Source organism: Perissodus microlepis, chromosome 13 (assembly GCF_051167445.1).
Source record: "Perissodus microlepis isolate ML-2025 ecotype Zambia chromosome 13, ASM5116744v1, whole genome shotgun sequence".
Taxonomy (NCBI): domain Eukaryota; kingdom Metazoa; phylum Chordata; class Actinopteri; order Cichliformes; family Cichlidae; genus Perissodus; species Perissodus microlepis.
This window is the reverse complement of record NC_140473.1, coordinates 10,943,835-10,964,546: the sequence shown is the minus strand read 5'-3', so window position 1 is coordinate 10,964,546 and position 20,712 is coordinate 10,943,835. Positions and strand designations below refer to the sequence as shown.

The window sequence follows — 20,712 nt, the reverse complement described above, 5'->3', positions numbered from 1 at the left end:
ACAAATTCAGCTTTCATGTGCAACTGAATAAAATAAAATTAGAATATCAGAGAGATATTACTTTAAATTCCTCTACCACTGGACGATTGAACAGAAACTCTTATCATCAACTAAGCTGATTAAACACATTTATTGTTGAATGAACTCAGGGGAAGTACAGAATATGTCTGTTGTACAGACAGACCAATGGAAAGAATGATAAACGACGAGTAAGTCGAATGTTGAGATATGCCATTGTTACTCTCAATATCTAGAATGATCTAAACCTAAAAAAGGCAAAGCACAAACAGAACAAACACAAAACATTGTGACTGTGCACTTTTTGAGATGCAGAGACAAACAAGCCCACAACCTCCGTTAGAGATCGGCTGTTTAAAAAAAATACAACCCCATTATTTGCATTAAGTTTATACAGATCTTACAAAGATAGCAAAAAAGAAAAATCCATCATTACAGAAATCACTGAAACCATGAGACTAACAAACGTAGATCTATAAGCAAATTAAATACAAGAGCACTGGGCTGGACAGCAGTAAGGTTGAATACAGTATAAAACATGTGAGAGAACCGTCCCATTAAAGTTGCTTAAATACAGAACCACTCGTATCCTACCTTTATCTCACCAAATACGATATATTTAACTACATCCAGTGCTTAGTGGAGACGTGGAAATGTTAGTTGAGCTGAAATTAGAGTTACTGGAAAAGATGTATTACCTGTGCTGACACATTCAGACAGTTCAAGCCAGCTCAGAGGTATATTTAAAAAAAACAAAAACAAAGATAAACTAAATCACCTAATCGTGATGCAAAGAGCACAGGAATCAGCGGTGTCATACAATTGTCTTGTTAGTACCATGATGATAAACCTATACGTGGTACAAATACACCAAGGTGTGCCCTTCTCCATCACTCATACAAGTGGAAGATCAGTAAGCGCACATTTATTTTGTCTATGGTTCCAAAAGCTGGTACAAAACATGTTTTAATATGATCCCATATCATTAAGTCAACAGACAGCAGTTGTGCTTTGCCTTTTATCATAAATGTTCTTCATTTTTTAAATATTTCATAGGGTAGCTTGTAGTGTTGCAATGTTGTTAAAGTATTCTGATTAGAGTTGCTGCGTTTCTTGATCAAATGTGGTCTTTTAGAGCATGTCTATATGCTCACAGACACTTCTGGGTCAAACTCGATTCCTTCACAATCCCCTCTTTCCTATTAAAGACAAGTATGACACAAAAAAAAAAAAAATCTGTAACTGTTATAGTTAAATCTTGCCCATTATTTAGTGTTATCGAAGAAAAAAAAAAAAAAGAAAAAAAAAAAGAACATAGTCTACACCCCTAATCTCTCCTCATTGACTACAGAAACTTAAAATAAGCTATCGGCATGATAAAGTGTCTACATAAACATTGACATTAAAGAGGGCCTGACAGGACAAAAGAAAAAAAAATGGCAGCCACCTGAACTAAATCTTAATTTCAAGCAACTTACAGGAAAACGTAAACAAAAAGGAAACGAGAACAACGCGTACAGAAGCACAGTCAGCATCATCTAAAACTGACCCGGGGAAGGGGGAACCAAAAAGGCCTTTCTCTCCTTCCTCATAGCTAGAACTTCCACAGGCTCTCAGCTCTGGTCCTTCTGCAGCAACCGTGCAAAGGTTTCCCCCCTTTTTATTTGGAGGCAGCATTAGTAGCAGCATTCCAACTGCAGTCCCAACAAAAGGTTCAGACCCAGAAACTAAGATCATTATCAGTGTAGTGTGCCGAGACATGAATTATCTTCTTCCACAGCTTAAAGGGTGTGTAAAGCATGACAGCGTTAAAAACTCCATGCCTACCAATAAATACATGTCGAAAAAGGCTATTTTACAAATCCAGAGATTTTTTTTAATAGCTGTACAGTGTCAAAGCTTCCTGGAGTGTTAAGTAGCATTTTTTTCCCCAGTTTTTCAAGGCTTCTATGGAACTGGAAGAATCATGTGAGACCATCTCATCTGGACTGATAGCACTATCTGGCATAAAGGCTGCTCCCATCATCTTATGCGCTCATCTCTCCTAATCTGCTTATTTTCTGAAAACATCTAGTGCAGTTAGCAGTTATGGGAGAAATCTCTCCACGTTTTTGAAGCTGCATGCCATACTGCAGTACCTTAGTGAAAGTGGAGCGTACTGGTCCTGTCATTCGGGTGCAATACCAAGGTAACTCTCCTTACAAGACAAGGCAATGATTTCCTTATGCATTAATGTCTTCTTTCCATTGGTCCAGAGAAAGCGACTGGGGTGTGCCTCAGTTGCGTCAGGAGCACGAAGATGTTGCTACCCTTTCGATGCCAGAGTAGATTCCTTCTCCAGTAGGTACACATAGGATGCGGCCTGGCGAGGCCCAGTAAAGGAAATGTGAGAGTCTTTGTGCGACAGTCCGTTTAATTCTTAGTAGACAGGGCAGGGTGCTTATGTTAGTGGAAGGTCCCCCAAGGAGGATGAGATGTTTCGGAGAACCGTTGGTTCAGTTCCTCATTTAATTCACTCATTCAGTGCGCTCCTAAAGTGACTTGGCTTTCTATTCCCAGGTGCAATCATTGCCGCACTTCATTATCAATTAGGCTGTCCTCACCAGACTGAAAGGCTTCATTTAAGCCATTGTCAACACTGATTATTTCCTCGTCTTGTGAGGACCCCTGGCCGTCGTCCTCACCGCTGCCAGAACCAGTCTCATCTGAATTTGGCTCTTGTAGTACCTCAGCAATGTACATTTGCTGTAGGGGACAGTCAGAAATAAAAGAGTATTACAGTTTGGTACTCATCTTTATGTTTCTCTACAAGGTTTTTTGTTTTTTTAAGGCTTGGTTCTACAGGTTCTACCATATGTGTGTGTTTTTCCTAGTTTATCCTTAACTGAAATGTATTGTTAAACAAGAAGCATGCTGATTATACTCCCTTTGTCTCTTCTGTTTAACCTTGTCAGGGTTGTGGGCGGGGCTGGAGCCCATCCCAGCTACTATAGGGCGAGAGGCAGGGTACACCCTGGACAGGATGCCAGTCTGTCGCAGGGCTAACACATAGACACAGACAACTATTGGCAATTTAGTGTTTCCAATGAACCCATCTCCACTAACTGCATGTCTTTGGACTGTGGGAGGAAGCCAGAGTACCCAGAGAGAGCCCACGCAAACACGGGGAGAACTCCACACACACAACAAAAGACCCTTGCATGATGGTGGAATTGAACTCAGGGCCTTCTTGCTGTGAGGCAACAGTGCTAACCACCGTGCTAACACGCTGGCCTACCGATTAACCGTACCCCACTAACTGCATGTCTTTGGACATGCAGGGGACAACGGGAGTATATCTCTTTGGCAATCGTGGTCTTGGATAGGTAGGTTTCTTAACAGATTCTGTTTGATGCATGTATCTTGTCTTCATATATGGATGCGTTTTGCCATCATTAAAAATACTAGCACCTGCCACTGCCACCCTTCAGCCTCCTAACAGATATATCTACAGTATCAATTTCAAAATCAGGCAAGTTAGATAATTTTGGTTGTACAGCCTGCTGTAGTGAAGTTCTTCACAATCTCACCCCATCCATAACTCATCTGTAAACTAACATTGCTCCACATGCACTGAAAAAGCACAATTCTGCATTAAAACTATATGTTACCCATCTTTCTCCTTTGTTTTTGACTTCAGCTACTAAAGGCTTTGGCAGAGCATCCTGCTTTTTAACAGGATGCTCTGAGGTTCATGTTAACATCGATAAACCACTGAATACATACCGCTGCCTTGTTGGCAGCAGAAGGACACGCTGAGTCTCCATTTTCCGATCCGTCCACAGCCTCTGTTTCAATCTGACAGAGAAAACACACATTGAAAGTAAGTAGTTGAGCATGAGACTAGAGTAAAACACTAGAATGGCTAATCAGCATGATTCTAAACAGCAATACGCTATAAAAAGTGACCATCTACCAACCTTGTAGTTGTGAGCGCTGAAATATTTAAAATACCCAAAGATGACGTGACAGAGGCAAATGATGATTGTGATGATCAAAACCACAAATGTAAACATGGATGTTGCGGCTGAAAACCCTGCAGGAAAGAACCGGGAGAGACATTTATTGCACTGGGATCCATCTTTCATAAATAACACCAGGCATGTGTTAAGGATCAGAGTGGCCTCTAGGTGGAGTCGTCTTCCTACCCGAGCGAACAGTGGAGAAGAAGAGAAGCCAAAACAGGCAGAGGATAGGAGCAGCCACCACTTGGTTTACAGCTCCAGAATGGATCTTCTTGTCCAGTTTAGATGGCAGATACGCATAATACATGTTGTATCTGTCTGCTAGGTGTTTTAGCAGCATGTACATCAGCCCTGCACAGGGAACAGAGGCAAGCCAATCAGTAGAGCTAATCCAATTAGGCCTGCCGATAAGCCACTGTATAAAGAACTGAATCACTGCATGCTGTCTGTCCTCTACATGTTTATCCTGCTGTAGTTTAATCAGCAAACCATGTTAAAGTGAAACAGGAGCAAGCTAGCGGGGCTATTAAACAGCAGAACTCACCGAAAGGGACTATGATTGGGCAGGTTATGCTGTAGGTCATGACCACAGTGAAGACACACATCATCCAGGCATAAGCTGCCCCAAACTGGAACTCATAAGCCTGGTGCTATAAAGAGACAACAAGGCAACTTAAAACATAAACATTTTAACTACCAAATGTGGCATTTTTTTTTTCTTTGAGTAATAATCGACAGTTGTTATAAAAAGGTTGGATTACATAGTTTTCACCATTGTATTTCAGCACACAGTACAAACATAAAAGTGGCAGTGAAACAACCACAATCACACCAGGCGATTTAAAATATTACTCAAACATTTGATCCAATATGAAAATTGTCAGAGAAAATTTTTCAAACTAGTCAAGTATCTCATGTCAGCAATACTCCAAAAGCCCAAGACATTTATGTAAATATCTTTTCACATTAAGAGCACAGCCACAACACATGAATGCACATAGTGCATCTACCCTTCTGTGCCCTTATTCACATCATATGGTCTCACTAACCCTTTTGACATTCTTTCTGTCAGCTGCAGAGCGAGCCAGACAGAGGCGGATCATGTACATCAGTAAACCAGGAATCCTCAGCAAGTCCATGGCATTACCGATGAATGCAGATGCTATGACATAGTTTACAAAGAAGGCTCCATTGTCAGGAAGGAAAACACACCTAAAAAGCAAAGAAAAAAAATAGAAGCAATAATCAAAAATACTAAAATGAGCTTTGAAAATTATTGCAGGATTCAGTTTCATTACAGATTAATTCAAGATGTTTTTGGTATTGCTAAAGGACTGATAAATATTTAAAAATACATTCAAATCACATACTGCTCTATATATAATAGCATAGCACTGTGCCGTACACTACTCACTCAAATCTTATTTTAGCTTCCTGCAAGAAACTTTTGTCAAAAAGCCACCGGAAGAAAACATCCAAACTGCAAAGAAACAGGAAATGAAATTAATTATCTGAAATATTTCAGATGCTTGTACTGCTGGGCAGCGCAAAATAAAAACATACTTTACCTGGTGAGTCCAAGAGAGGGCAACAACAGGACCATAAAGATCAAGAAAGTGTAGCATTTATGCATCGTAGTCCTGTTTTCTCCTGACCTAAACAACCAAATAAAAAGGTGAACGCATTAAATTATGCAATACACCAAATCACTTTAAACTTAAAATAAATACTACATAACTCAAATACTGTTGACGGCAGAGAATTTAAACCATACCGGGTCCAGTGCCTTTCGAAGAAGGCAGAGTAGTAGACGACAGTAGGAAGTAAGGCAGAGAAAGACCATAGGAGCAGGGTGGGGAAGAACTGGGTGATGATTGGATTCTGAGGAACAGATCAGACAGACGAGGATATGTTTATGTAACTAAACAGGTGAATTCATGTGCTTCTGTATTAGGATGCAGACTTGTGATGCCTTGAACTCAAATGCTAAGAGAAAAACATGAATATGCTTATAACTTAAAATTTAATCAAGCATTCAAATTTTGGGACGCTCACATTTAAGTACTCCACTGGTTTGGTAACATTGAACTTGTCCATGGTGGAGATGATAATGGCAGGAGTGGTGAGAAAGAAGAGGAGGATGAAGAGGATACTGTTGATTAACAAGCAGCGGAGCCACCACTTCAATCCTCCCAGTGACAGATGATCCCTGTGGGATAAAGGTTATACAGCGGTTAGACTGACACAGTCTGATGACCTGCAGTTACGGACACAGCTGGCTGGTAAACTGATACTGCAGCTTAAAAAACAATAGCTCATCTGGAGTGAGGTAGTATTTTTTTGAAAAATGGACTCATTACATCCCAAGCAGCCCTACTGTGGTTTTGCTGTGTGGGGGTGTTGTGTAGATCTCACCCCACTAAGCAAGCCACAATTGCTTAGTAGCAGATGTGCCTTGGCTGATTTTCTTAGAGTAGAACGGCTGATAAAATAAAACCTCAGTTTTAGTTCCCTTCCACCCACCCTGTCTCTGTGACTTCTATTTCACCCAGAAACCTTATTATTACTTCCCCACATCCCGTCGCCTTATATGGGTAAGTAATGGGACTGAATCAAATTAATCAGTTAAGAGCGTTATGAATAAACAGTTACAAACAGTTAGAATTGCAGCACTTGTTACTTAAATGTGTTCTTACCAGTAAACATTTTGTGGATCAGGGGCATAGGCGATGGTCCATTTTTGTGTATGCAGTTTGCCGCTGAATATAGAGCTTCTGGGCTCACGACGGCACTGACAGCCATGACACTTGCAGGCATTGAAGTCCTTTAAAATTCTGGGAACAGAGATCGGATCGTTGGGTAATGAGCCAAAGAGCTTGTCAGTTCAAAAACAATGCAGCAGACACATATACATTTATTTTCCCATGAGGGTAAGCGTACGTACATTGCAGCTGTGCCTTCATCCTCGAAGGTGACAAAAGCCATTCCTAAAGGTTTCGAGTTGATCTTCTCCCTCTCCTTCCTGCATTGTTCTTTTAAGCTTGCCTCCAAACGGGTATAGAAGCTCACTGCCTCTTCCTATGAAAGACAAAAAAAAAAAAAAAGTGATGATATTTTTTAATGGTTTACTGGGATACACTGGGATTACTGTGTGAATGGGTGGATGACTGAATGTGTAAAGCGCTTTGGGGTCTTTAGGGATTAGTAACGCGCTATACAAATACATGCCATTTACCATTTACCAATGTGAAACTGTTGCATTTAACCAGTAAAAGCCAGTTAGTGTGTTAAGGGGTTACACAGTCCCATAGCTTCATGAAGGAGCAGTGGAAAAACCATGAATTTTTAACCTGATCAAAAAGATTCAGTTCATACCCATACCTATTCAACTGATCTCACTACAGAGTCCACACTTCATACATTATGTTTCGATATAAGCTACACCAGTATTAGAATGCACCGTTTTAAGGTAAAGTTATATCATACTCACCTGTTCACACCCTTTAACGATACAACAGCACAGGTGTCCACAGGGCTTTGGGTTGACCATGGTAATCTTCCCCTGTGTCTTCTGGTCAATAAAGAATTTCTTACTGCGTTCTGCCTTTTTCCTGAAATTAACGCATCAGCAATTAGGATTACTGAAGATGTAGAGCTTCCAGTATTTTAAGTACACATTTAAAAAATAAAAATCTTCAAACACGCAAACACATATTTGGTTAAAACATTGTTACCTTTCAGTGCTAAGATACATCAAATTGGCTACATCGTAACAGAGACGAGTTTCCAGTACACGACAATTATATGCCTTCCTGTGAACCAAGGGCAGAGAAGGAGACAAAATGAGTCCATTTTAAAGTACAACGATTCATAACACATTCCTTATATCAGCACAGGGACTTTTCAAATATTACAATAGCATCTGCAAGTCAAAATACCGGGGACACATATACGATTGCAGTTAATACCGTTTGGTCAGGTAGGATCTGAGCCAAACCACCCCAATCTCAATCTTAAACCACTGTGGCACGTGTCTTACTTAATTCTGCTCATCTGCCTTCTATTATGGAGAATTACACATACAGTCCTGCCATTGTCTGATCCTAACCTTAAAAGCCATGACGATGCAACTCTTAACAGAAAAAGGAATGGTTCTCATCTAACTTAATAGAGTTACTGCAAAGCAGCCATGACACCAAAGTACTGTACCATTTATATACACAGATAAAGTCTCATTATAGTTCAAATTAACCGTGGAGCTGGGGGCAAAATCCTTACTCAAAGTGCTGGTTTATCTCCTTTTCTTCTGCATATTTGGAGATCCCATTTATGAATAAAGTGCGTTTAACCTACATGGAGATGAAAAAAAAAAGCGACAATCACTAACACCACACAGACCGACGTGTATCCAAACATGATTTTCTGAAACCGTGCCACCCACCAGGTCATCCTCCTTGTATTGCATTTTGGATGTGTGCCGTCTCATGCTGTACACCGTGAGTAACAAGTAAAGAAATGCAAAGATGGTGTGCAGCCACAGTAGTGCGTTACTTGAAAAACAGAATGTAAAAAGGATTTAATTAGTGGCACAAAGGGAAGACCCAATTAACTTCTTTAATAGCATTTTATGCTGTATAAAAGGGACGCTCCGTTACTCACTCTGCTCCGAGATTTCCTATAGTGGTTCGCCCAAAACTATAGGCATTGTTTTCTGTGGAAAGAAAAAGCGAAGCAAGAGAATCACTTGATTGAAAAGCAACCTCTGCACAGAACACAGCAAGGAAATGTGGAAAGTGGTTTTAATTGGGAGAAAAGTAAAAGGATCATTTTTTTGTAGGAAAAAGAATCTTTTGACTACTGACCTTCCAAAAATCTAAAAAGTGCTTATACCCTAGTAACCAATTACCTGTTAGTTTAGCAAATGACTATCCTCGCACAAGTTAAAGAACATAACTGGTAACACACAACATTGGTCTGCAGTAACATACAACACCAACAACTGCATTGGTTCTGTGTATTATAGGTTTTCTAAAACAGTCACAGAACTGCGTAGATCTATGCAGCAGAGAAGGTTGTCAAAAGATGAAACCCTCCCCCCCCAAAAAAACAAGAACCCCAAATCAGAATAAAGATAAAATACCAAAAACCAAAGGAAAAGAAATAAAATAATAAACAAAAGCAGCAAACTGGTCAAACATTTAGAGAAAAACTATCGTAAATATTTAAAATAAAATGTAGACTCTTAAATGTTACTCTTATTCACCTAGCAGATTTCCAGAAAAGTTCACTGGCAAGATGATGCCAACAGAGAGCACGCCCACCACTACTAACAAGCCAATGATGTGGCGCTGAAAGGACAAGTAATGCACTGCATCGTCACCGCACTTTTCCCTTATCTCGTCTTCCCTTTAGAAAGAAAACAGGGGACACCTTGATCATTATTCAGAACAAAGAAAATTGCAACCTTTTATATAAAATAGGCTTTAAACAGGCTGACTCACTTGATCCGGAATATAGAAGTTAACCAGTCGCAGAACCCCTAAAGAACAGCACATATTTCACAATGTTGTACCAGTTTTCCTGTTTTATTATTGTTACTATCATCATCATCAATATTATGCAGCAGCAATAGCACACTTACTGTGTCTCTATGATCAAAATCCACCGAGCTAGAGACTGATGTGAGGCGCTCATAGCGTTCATGCATGTCAGATGTAGTAGGAGAAACCATGCTATATGAAAAAGACACAACACACAGCATTTGCATGACATTACACAACTACCCAACATCACCATATACCATACAAGGATATTAGCTCTAGGTTTCAGGACAAAGGATAAACCTTCAGTATGGCAAAGGTAATGACACAAAACAAACACGCTGTGAAATGATCTGAAGAGATTGACCCAAGGTAATGCTGTGTGTGGTTCACAGCAGATTTAAGGTGGTAAACCAGTAAACCTCAGAAACAATCTCTGCAGCCACATCTCATGCAGTGTTAGGAGCTAAGCGCTACAGGTTATTGGCACCGTTGCTGTCAGAATAAATGGTGCAATAAAAATGACACGGCAGAAACCATTCACAGAGGAAGAAACAGAAACAAAGCAACAATCCAGAGACAGACTTGGGGAGTTCTTCCAGCAGAGCCATAGGTTGTCCTTGCTAAATCTATTTACTTTATACAAATTTAATGCATGCCCCTGGGAGGAAATGGCAATTGATTTTACATATATCATTATGAAGAGAACTCGGACTCTGCTGGAATTTTTATTTTACTCAGAGTTCAATACTACATTAAAAGATGACGTCACCCGGGATTCTAAGAAATCTCTGATGGAATGAGTAAGAAGCCTGACGCTGGAAAAATCAGTCCTCTTGCACATGCCAGGTCTAGTACACAGGTTACACTGTAGGTGCTCCATGTTAGGGCCTGTCTATGAATAACCACAGATCAGGGAAGTATTACCTTTCCCCGCAAGCATCCTGTGTGTCTTGCTCATGCGGTGTGCTCACACAGAAGAAGCCCGTGCTTCATAAAGAGGTCAATACACAGATTAGCAGACAAAGATCTGATTAGGACAGTGAGAGAGGACAGGGACACCCAACGGCAAAAGCATGAGAGCGACAAAGAGAGGAGAATGAGTCGGAGCCTGGTGCTAGGAAATGCCTGAAGAAGGAAAATGCCAAACCATCAAGAGTTTAAAAAAAAGAGGAAAAACACGAAGAAACCAGTGTACCCTGAGCAGAGAGGAATTATGAGTAAGACGGTCTACAGAAAGTCAAAAGGAAAGAAGAAAGACTCAATGATAAAGAGAGATAACATACAATTCCTGTTCTTCCAGACGACTGTAAAATGTATCCCTTTTTCTTCTATAATAAAAAAGAAAAAAAAAAAAAAAGTAAATCAAAGCCATTCAGTTTAGTTAAGAGGAAATCACTCTGTTGGGGAAAAAACAGGGGAACTGGTTTAGAGAAAATCTGGCTAGGCATATTACACCACAAGCATACCAATGAAGGTTTCTGTTCACACTAGGATACATTATCCAGCCATACACACGTGTTCAGGACCTGGGATGTAGTAACCACTTTGTTTATTGTATTGCAATTGTTTTTGCAGCTGTAACAAACATTCATCATATGTAATCCCCGTTTTTGATTGTCCAACTTTCCTGGAAAGGTAACAGCCTCTTTTCAAAACATGAAAAAAAGACAATGATCTGAAGTCAGCACAGTGTCGTGGGACAACAAACTACATTTCCTGTCTGTTACAAAAGTGTTCCATGCTGCCACCCCCCTCCCATCCTCCCACCATGCTGCAACCTCATCCTCTGCTCACATGCAGCTGCAAAAATAGTCTAGCTGCAACATCACACAAACACAGCAGGGGGGACATGGGTAATGGAGCACTGTGTCATGTAGTTCCCAGAGTTCACAGTCAAAGAGGTCTGAATTCAGTCTCTTAATCCGATCCATTTAATTTTATGGTGTAGCCCTAAAATCATTCTTTGTTAATAGACATCCATTTGGCTGCTTCCAAAACTTTTCTAGTTAAGCATCCTAATTTATCTGGCAATAATACATCATCGTACAATAGCACGAACTACAGTCCTCCGGGCTTAGATGTGGACATTAATGTTGAGATGAACTAGGGGTACATAAAGGACCAATAGTTTAATTATTTTTTGCTTCTTTGTCAATTTCAGGCTTTTTCCTTATAATGTCAAAGTGGATAAACTATGTATTGAAGTACAAACCATCACATGGCAGACTGAAAGGGTGCTTTTCAAGGAAAAAGTTCTGAAACTGACTTCCTGTCTGCGCTAAAATCTTCACGATGTCTGCTTCTGTCAGAGGAATTAACCTCCTCTTCTGGGTCAAAAAACATCCAAAATGAAACGATGGCAGGACTTAAATTACGACCCCTGTAGAGCTAAATGATATAATTAATATTTTTACAAACAAATCAATTCTCTGTTTTCAGGCCTAATCTATTAGGTTATTTTATTATGATTAAAATTAGTTTAAAAAAAAAAAAAAAAAAAAAAAAAAAAAAGCTTGAAAACTAGTTTGAAAAGTTGTAAAATGTAAAAATCAAATCAGCAATCCTGCGGAGCAGGTGTGTCAAACATAAGATCCATAAGATCTAGAATTGACACAGCCCAACGGAAGGCTGGAAATGTTAAAGATGGCAAAAGGTTTTGGACTTTTATCTCCAAAGGGATTAAGATACACAAGATACACGACAATAAAGTTTCTGTCTATATAAATCTTTTTTAAACAGACATGCTGTTGAAATTTTACCATTTTTTCCTTATAGAACCACATTTCATGAATTGAATGTGTAGTTAAATATCTTTACACTGATAGAGTGAGCCAGACACAGTGTTATACTCGGAGCTGGGCCAGATGTCTAAAGGTAAATAAACCGCAGATAAAGAAAGCTGGATACACAGCAGAGTCAAATCTCTTGCAAATTATCCAGTTAATCCGTGCCCAGAAACACACATCGTCATGATTTCACCATTTTAAAAAAGGCAACATTACAATCTAACTGTGTACACAGATAACCAAAGTCTGGCAAAGTCCCAAGCTGCTCGCACCTACGCTAACAAACAAGCCTTCCATGAAACCTTGGTCCAAACCCCAGCAGAAAAATCAGGCTTGCTGTTTGCCATTTGTAAAGTTACACCTAATTTAGTATAAATATTTGGTGCGTAAAATATAGCATAACCATACCAGTATAAATTATTTTGTAGTTAAATAAGTGTAACACAATGAGTAGGTTAATGATTTAAAAATCTGTAGTTTAGAGAACGTGGTAACAACTCAAAGGCACCCTGTGAACAATGTTTTCAGTCTGTTTTATCCACCAAAAGGTAACGAATGTGTTTTTCAGCTCTGAAAAACATGAATGTGAATACATGAATGTTTTCCATTATCAACTACATTAAATACATATTTTTAGAAGACCATCGTAATACCTTGTTACATCATCCAGAGATATGAATAACCATTACCAATCATGTTAATCCATTAAATGTACGATAAAATGAAGTTAACAGCTTTGTTGCTAGACTGGTCCAGTCTAGCAGACCAGTGTGTTCTTATTACCTTTCAGCATCAGTCACTAGAGCGAGGCGCCCGTAGTCCCATGCCACTTTTCTCAAGATAGAGAACACAAACAGCAGACCCTAAAAGCACAAGAGAAAGAGCAGGTCAACACCTTCAGTACCTTTATTTACATTACAGGGACCTACTGAACTAAAGTTGCATAAGTGCTTTGGGCTGTTTATAGTTTAAAAACACTTTCCTGGAACTATTTTTATCTCAGTTCTTAGAATTGTAATGACAACACAATACACAATATTAAAGGGCCCACATGTGATGATGAGGATAGCATTATGACTTACGTAAAAAGGTGCTCATAAATAGTAATGTTATGGTCCATATGAGTGACAGAAGTACTCACCAAGAAGCACATAAAGTCAAGGGCAAGGACAGTAGGCACCCCACCAAAGGGCAAACCCTGGAGTACAGTACTCCTAATTCGAGCAGAGTAACACATTTCCGTAGATTTATTGCGGGATGGTGCTGGCGATGTTCCAATGCAGTTCACTGTCACCCCCCAGAAGGTTAGTATTAAAATCAGTACCTTGTACATCACTGCAGCATGACAAGAACCTGTAAAAAGAAAGATTAATTTTAATTTATTCATTTTTTACACAAGTACATACACTGAAATCATCGGTCACGCCGTCCGTCTATGTCAGCTACTTTCAGAAGACGACATCAGTGTCTGCATACCCAGTAAATGATCAGAAATGGAAGGGGGACAACCAGAAAGGCCCTGTCACGCAAGATAATGTCATTTTATTTCCCATTTTAATGACCAGCTGGTGTTTCCGTCATGTCAATAATCACATGTTAGAGAGGCAACTTCTGACCCCACAACAACTGAAATCCTGCTTTTAAAACATAGTACACTTTCTGTTCCCTCTTTACAGACACTTTTGGTGTTAATGACACATATTTAACTTTGTACTGAATTCATGGGAAACAACTGTGGTAAGCACAAATTATACTCTGCGCATCTTGGCAGTCAGCTAGCAGATATTTCCTTTTCATTCCAGCAACAGTAAAGAGACCAACACTGTAATCGCACGAGAGAATTGTTTCTAGACAACATCAAAGTCAGCGTTTACGTCATTAACATGAGTCCAGTCAGGCTTAAAAGATCTGGCCTACTGGGATAAGCCTACCAGTAGCAAAATTTCTCTAATCCATTTCAGAAGGAAACAAACAGCTGACTTAAAAATCTACTTAAAGGATAATGATGAAAAGATACTGACATGTTTAAAAGTCTGAGCGTTATAATGAATTATGGGAGAAGTGTTTCACAGTCTAACCCCCCCAAAAAGGATTTTACTGCAAACATTTCAAAGTGAGTTTAAGTTTAGCTTAATTTTCCTCTCTAGCACACAGAAAAATGATGGATTACTTCAGACTACTTAAGGTAAATATTTGCTGACCCAGAAAAAGGATAACATTTGTCTGGAAATAAATGTAAATTACTACTACTACTACTGTATCAAATATTAGGGCTGGGGTAAAAGTATTGCCTAGATAAAACACTAGCCATCCATTCAGCGCTTTTACCCTCTAATGAGACTTTAACATATAGAAGCTCTGGACCCACCATGCTACAGAGTTGTCATATAAATGTAAAAGTATTACAGCATTCTGGCTGGCAGGGAGGACACAAAACATCATTTTTAAACCTAATTAAACAGGGCAACACATTTAGAAGACTGGTTATTTCACACATACTAACCAAAAAGCTGTTCTGAGAAGAGCTGGAGAGGGCGTTTTCATAGTTGGACTGCTATACTTGTGCCCTTCTACCCACTATTATCAGCAGCAACCACAATGCTGCTCATCTGCCATAACACTAAGTCATTTATCCGCTCCCTGGAATGCTGTGACTTCACTCAAGAGGGACGTAGCCGGAGCTGAACAATACGCCGATAGAGACCACAGAGTTCAACTGGACCGGTCTCAACCCAATGAGGACACAACGCACATGCCCACGGTACATTCAGCAACACTGAACCACTGCAAAAGCAGACACCAGCAACTTAAGTATATCAAGAAGAACATACTGTAAGACCTGATATACACATTACATTATATATTATTTGTGATAGTAAGCCTAACAAATCAAGTATTAATTGGATTCTAGAGTGATGTCATCCACCATAATATACAAATCCCACAACTGTATAGATTTACACATCTGACAGTTTAACCAAGTACCGAATGTATTTTGTTATGTAATGTAGTTTAAAATAATCTGAACTCATCCAGTTGTGGGTTGAATCAAATATTGTTGGAAAATGCAAAAAGTTGACAGTTTTTAATAAAGCTTTGAAGTAGAAAGTTGTGTTTGTTTGTTTTTTAACAATACAGTAAAACTGCAATAAAGAATTTTCTTTTTATGCTTATTTTTGATTATACTATACTAAAAAAGGTATTTTGGGGTAAAAAAAAAAAAAAAAAATGTTTTAATGGTGTTACTACACTAGGACTTTTCTAGTTTTACTGACTCAAAGGGCTTCACACACACACACACACACACACACACACACACACACACACCTTTGTTATTCATATTTTGGTCACTACTGTCATCTTGTCTCCTTAAACATGCTTTCTTACCCAATTATCTGCATTCACATCACACTGAGGTGTCTGTAAACATAACTTCCCTTCCATTTAGTATTTCTTGTTAAAAATGCATCGACTACACACTGGAATTTCATTGCATTAAGTTTCTTATCAAGCAAAAAAAGACTGAGGATTACGCCGATATACGTATTTGAAGTGCATTTCTACATTGCCTCTAGAGACATCAAAAGTAAAAAGAAATATTAACTTATCGACAAATGATCATCAAACATCAAGCATTTTATGTGTATTAATTGCTTTTAAATGGATTTTAATGTCTGAACGCATTGTAACAGATTTTTGGCTATAACAGTTGCGATTGATATGGAGAAAGGATGTGGCGCTCACATGCATTCCATGAGGTCATCGTCTTAATCTTTATTTTCCACCTTCCCTTTACTGTAAACAGTGTGTAACATTAGCTAATACCAGCTTAGGAATAGACTCTGTGTACATCGACCAGCAGCTTCTTCACATTAGCACAGTGAAACTTGTGGTTGAAAGTTCAAAGGATCAGTAGCATCAGTAATAAAGTGCTTGTGTTCTGTAGAGAACATACAGTGTGGACATTTCTTACAATGATAATGCAAGGTTACTTTTTATTTCATGAAATCCAAAAAAACCCAAACAAAAACGAAACTATAACTGGGGCAATTGTTTCAAACCCAACATGTTACTTAGTAACCCAAGCCATTTTACAATCTGCATTAGGAATGTGCACTTACTCATCCTTGCAAATCACTTCAAGTCATAACCTAGCCCATCTATTCTGTTTAGGATCTATGCTCAGCTATCCCATGAAGTGAAGTTCAAATTTTGGGCACTGTGAGGGCCCAAAATCTCCAGCTTATGTTTGATAGTTCATGGGTGAACTACTAATACATTTTAGAGTGCAGCCTTCCTTTTAATGTCAGTATCTTCCCTAATGACACAGCATTTTCATCTGCAAAAACAGAAAATTTCCATCCCTATGATTAACAAGTACAGTACTGCTTCCTATTCTCTCTAATTATACCTTTGGCAACTGTGGCCAAAGGGCAGCATTTTAACTTATCTGTATAGAGCACTCTTTCCAGACCATCCTGTGTTGTTTACAGACATATGCGGGTTTTTTTTGCTCTGCCTCACAGGGATATTTTGTTTGACAGCTCTACTGCAGACATTTCCTTCAAATTCGTTACTCATATGAATGATTCAAAGAAAACAGAAGCCTAAAATTGCCTTTTTAGACCAAAACTTGCGACACCAATCAATAATAAGAGTTCTTTTTTTTCCTGCATGGAGTCATTTTTGGCACAATTTGTTAGATCCAAAGCAAATCAGCTCCATTGTAATAATGTTTTAACCAGTTTTATTAATATAATGTATAGATTTCAGTCAAATAAGGAAACAATGTGTCACCACTACATGGTCATTCCAAGCCAAACATTTAACATTGATATAATTTAAGCAGAAGATATTGACTGAAAGAATGACAGATAAATAAACTATAATGAAGATGATATACAACCTCAAACTTAATCCAAAACCTGGAGGTTTGTTCAATTTTTGTTAGTAAAAAAAAACTAAAAACTAATTATACTTGGAATACACAATAAGGAACTTTAATTTGCAATATTTCCTTAACCAATAAACCAATGAAATTTTCATCAAGGGCTGATTTTTCTTGCTTTTGGATTGCAACTAACATCAAATCCAAAGAGCATTTGAATTACTTAAAATTTGAACAGCGCCATCACTGTGTGATCATAGCATGACTCAGCGTTGCATAAATATTGTAGAACCTTTCCACCTGACGCTAGTTGTCATGGTACCATCAGTCTGGCTTGCTTCCTCCAACTACAAATATGAGGAGGGTGAATGTAATGGGAGGATAGTCAAAGCTTTTCCATCTGAAGCTCGATGAAAATTCAATTTAGACCATTTGTTGCAGCTTAAAAGAAAGAAAAAAAATTGTTTAAATTTCTCAGATACTATAGCCATTTAATTAGTCAGCAATAATCACAGGAAAATCTCTACTGCAACAAATGAAATGAAAACAGAGAAACAGACTTCCTAATTCAATTTGATGCCTTAATACAGACACATACGCACACCCCTTTTTTAAAGGCCACATTCATCTTAATGCACAATGTTGCAAAACTCTCATATTTTACATTTATAATTAGCAACAGCACACATATTTATGCCATTACCGCATGTGAGTCATTTCTTCTTTAACCATCCTAAGTCAAATATTTGAACAGGCTTTTTTTTTTTTCCTACCTGTGCTTTAAAACACTGGGTTAGGTCGTAGATTTGCAGCTGTCAAGTAACACTGGCTTACTTTGCCAGCTAAATATAGTGAAATATAACACATGGTGGACACACATGAGGCGCTTGCAGGAAGCTGAACTGGTTTTGGTAAACTCACAATAAGTTGCTATGACATGTGACTTGAAAAAACAAAAACTGTTATTTCATTTGTATTTTTTACGAGTGTTGGTTCAAAGCAGTCACCTTGTAAATTCTTTCCTGGCGCTCATAACAGCAGCACTCAATGTATACAACCAGTGAACAAGTACTTCTTATGCATCTCATTCCTACTGACTTTCTGCCATCAGCTTTCAAGCACTGCGTGATAAACTTATCAGCAATGTGAAACTGGAAAAACAAAGAATCCGTGCACACCCTGTAAGAAAACTGCCAAGGGAACCTGGCAGAGACAGCATGTCCACAACTGTTCATTTATTCAAACTCTACTTTTGAATCCACTGGTACTTTTTCCTCTTTGTGATCAAAAAACCTCCTTTACATTTTAATGAATTTGTGCTCTGCATTAAGACAATTATCAGACTTCACAAGAGCTTTCCAATAACGTTGATGGCTGATAATGCAGAATTGCATCTATTTGAATTGTTAGCCAGTAAATCATTGACAAACACACAAAGGCTCAGCTTTGATTATCACAGATTTTGACAATGTCAGGCTGATTTCATAATGTCTTCAAGCATTAAGTCAAAGACCTAATAAGACCTCATTCCCTACTAGGAAACATTACACATTGAAATTCAAATAAAAATTTGTATTTGGTGGTCAAGAATAGTTACAGTGAAAATGCATAAATTCAATAACAAAGATAATTTGCTATCCTAATAAAACTAGACAACAAATTGCAGCTGATGCCATATTATAGAAGACTACCACACAGTACAACCGAGCCTTAAGAGTTACATAAATCCAATGAAATGCATTATGCCTGTAAAAGTAATCCAGCTACTGTAATTTAATTCCAATTTAAATAAAACTAAAAGGAGGCACATGTTCCAATCTACTGAATTCACTTAAACTGATAGGACAGAAAATCTGTTTTTAAAGTTGTAGTGGTTGTACTGAGGTTTAATGCAAAGGGAAGGTTATCCATTTCAGTGTCATTATTAATTCAAGACTGGGCAGCTGGATGGAATTTAAGGCATCCATTTGCATCCAGACTGAAAGGTGCTTTTATGTATATTTTTCATATTTATGGAAGCAAGGCCTGACCAAAGAAAGGCTTGTATTTCACAAAGCAGTTAAAATAAGGCATTTAAGAAGGAGAAGAAAAATGGAAGGGCCCTTTGTTTTGCAGCTTATATGAAAACGGTATCAGTGGCAACATGTCAGACGTATACTTTTTCAAAGGTTTTCCCCATTTATGCTTATTCATGCTATTGCACCACATTATGAGCAAACAATACGCCTGGTAGCAGCCTGTGCTTTCCCTGTATAGGCTACGCACAAGTATAGCATTTAGTTTTATATCCAAGCTACCACCAGCCATCAGTTCGTGAAGAAGCCAAAGTCAGAAGAGCCAGTAGATTTTAGCTTTTTACTATGATGCAAATCCCAAGACAAAGCGATTAAAACCACCCTGATGGACATCCGAGTAATGTTCGGAATTATTGATCTTCTATTGATTAGCTAAACCCTTGTCAAACTACTGCCTTTGAACACGCAGCTTAATGTCACGACTACAAATTAAAGCTTGATTGTCTAACGCCTCCATGCACAAGCAGTCTCTGCGTAGCCATGAAATTATAAGGAACTCCAAATATTCTTAAAAGCTTTTATCACGAACACTCTGGCATGTCTCCATTGATCCACCAGATCGTGGAAAAAAAGAAAAAAAAAAGATCATTAAGAAACTGGCTTGTTCTTGGGCGTGTAGTGCGAGAAGGGCAACTGAAATAAAACCAACCTTAAAGCACATTTTTTAACAGAATAATAACTATCAACGAGGTTAATTTTAACTTCCATGAACTGTGTAAACAACCAGCTCTCAATACAGCTGAGGCTAGTTAGCCTGACGCTAACAGTAACTGCATGTTACCCTCTTATTGTTTGACAGGAGCTTACGATGGGCTTTCGCTACTGTAAACGACAATGTAATATTTTTATTTTTTATTTCTGCGAACTGCTGGTATAAGTTTACTGATAAGAAAATCAACTTACCTTGATATGCTACGCAGCAGGGACAGAAACTTTAACAAATTGCTAAGGTGAGCTAGCAATCAATTCAGCTAACGTAGCCCCGTAACGTTGCAAATAACAGGTGGAGAGTGTCCAGCATTTAAAGACCGTCGACTGATTTCGACCCAGTGACTGTGTGCCCACCAACAGCCAGCTGGAAGTAGTTTGTCGAAGTGTCAGTACTAAGACAAAAGTTACTATCACCGTCTGTGAGCCGGTTAAACAACTATCGCTAACCCAACCAGTTACACTGGAGGCAGCCCGGGTTGGAGCGTGTCTTATGCAGAAGTAGATCACATAGGCATAGTCTCCATAAGGGAGCGCTTCACCGTGTAGCTTCTATTCTGTTTTATTTCTACAATTCCACTGGCGCCTCTCTATGACGTAAATCAAATGACAAACAAGCTCCGTTTTTGTGTTTAACCTTTTCCTTTTTGTGAGGACTGTCTGTACGGATATGAAATGGTTCTCAGTAAT

The 20,712-nt window shown here is 38.6% G+C and overlaps 1 protein-coding gene across 3 annotated transcripts; it reads right to left on the bottom strand.

Annotated features, from left to right (window-relative positions):
• Nucleotides 1-111: 111 nt before the first annotated feature.
• On the bottom strand, nt 112-20,543 carry LOC146374729 (mechanosensitive cation channel TMEM63B-like). 3 transcript variants are annotated; one of them, XM_084948108.1, is made up of 24 exons: nt 20,218-20,543; nt 13,493-13,704; nt 13,135-13,214; nt 10,490-10,552; nt 9,664-9,754; nt 9,524-9,561; nt 9,286-9,428; nt 8,682-8,733; nt 8,464-8,572; nt 8,301-8,371; nt 7,757-7,834; nt 7,513-7,633; nt 6,967-7,100; nt 6,719-6,856; nt 6,078-6,231; nt 5,797-5,903; nt 5,591-5,677; nt 5,437-5,502; nt 5,072-5,234; nt 4,567-4,672; nt 4,206-4,373; nt 3,978-4,093; nt 3,784-3,855; nt 112-2,763 (listed from the first exon to the last, which is right to left on the bottom strand). In XM_084948108.1, the coding sequence occupies exons 2-24, from the start codon at nt 13,682-13,684 to the stop codon at nt 2,584-2,586; spliced, it is 2,529 nt and encodes an 842-aa protein (XP_084804234.1). In that variant the 5' UTR covers nt 13,685-13,704; nt 20,218-20,543; the 3' UTR covers nt 112-2,583. The 3 variants fall into 3 exon arrangements, with proteins under 3 accessions (XP_084804234.1, XP_084804235.1, XP_084804236.1); XM_084948109.1 differs by lacking the exon at nt 10,490-10,552 and adding an exon at nt 10,849-10,893 and having other exon boundaries at nt 20,218-20,542; XM_084948110.1 differs by lacking the exon at nt 10,490-10,552 and having other exon boundaries at nt 20,218-20,541.
• Between the last annotated feature and the right edge of the window lie 169 nt (nt 20,544-20,712).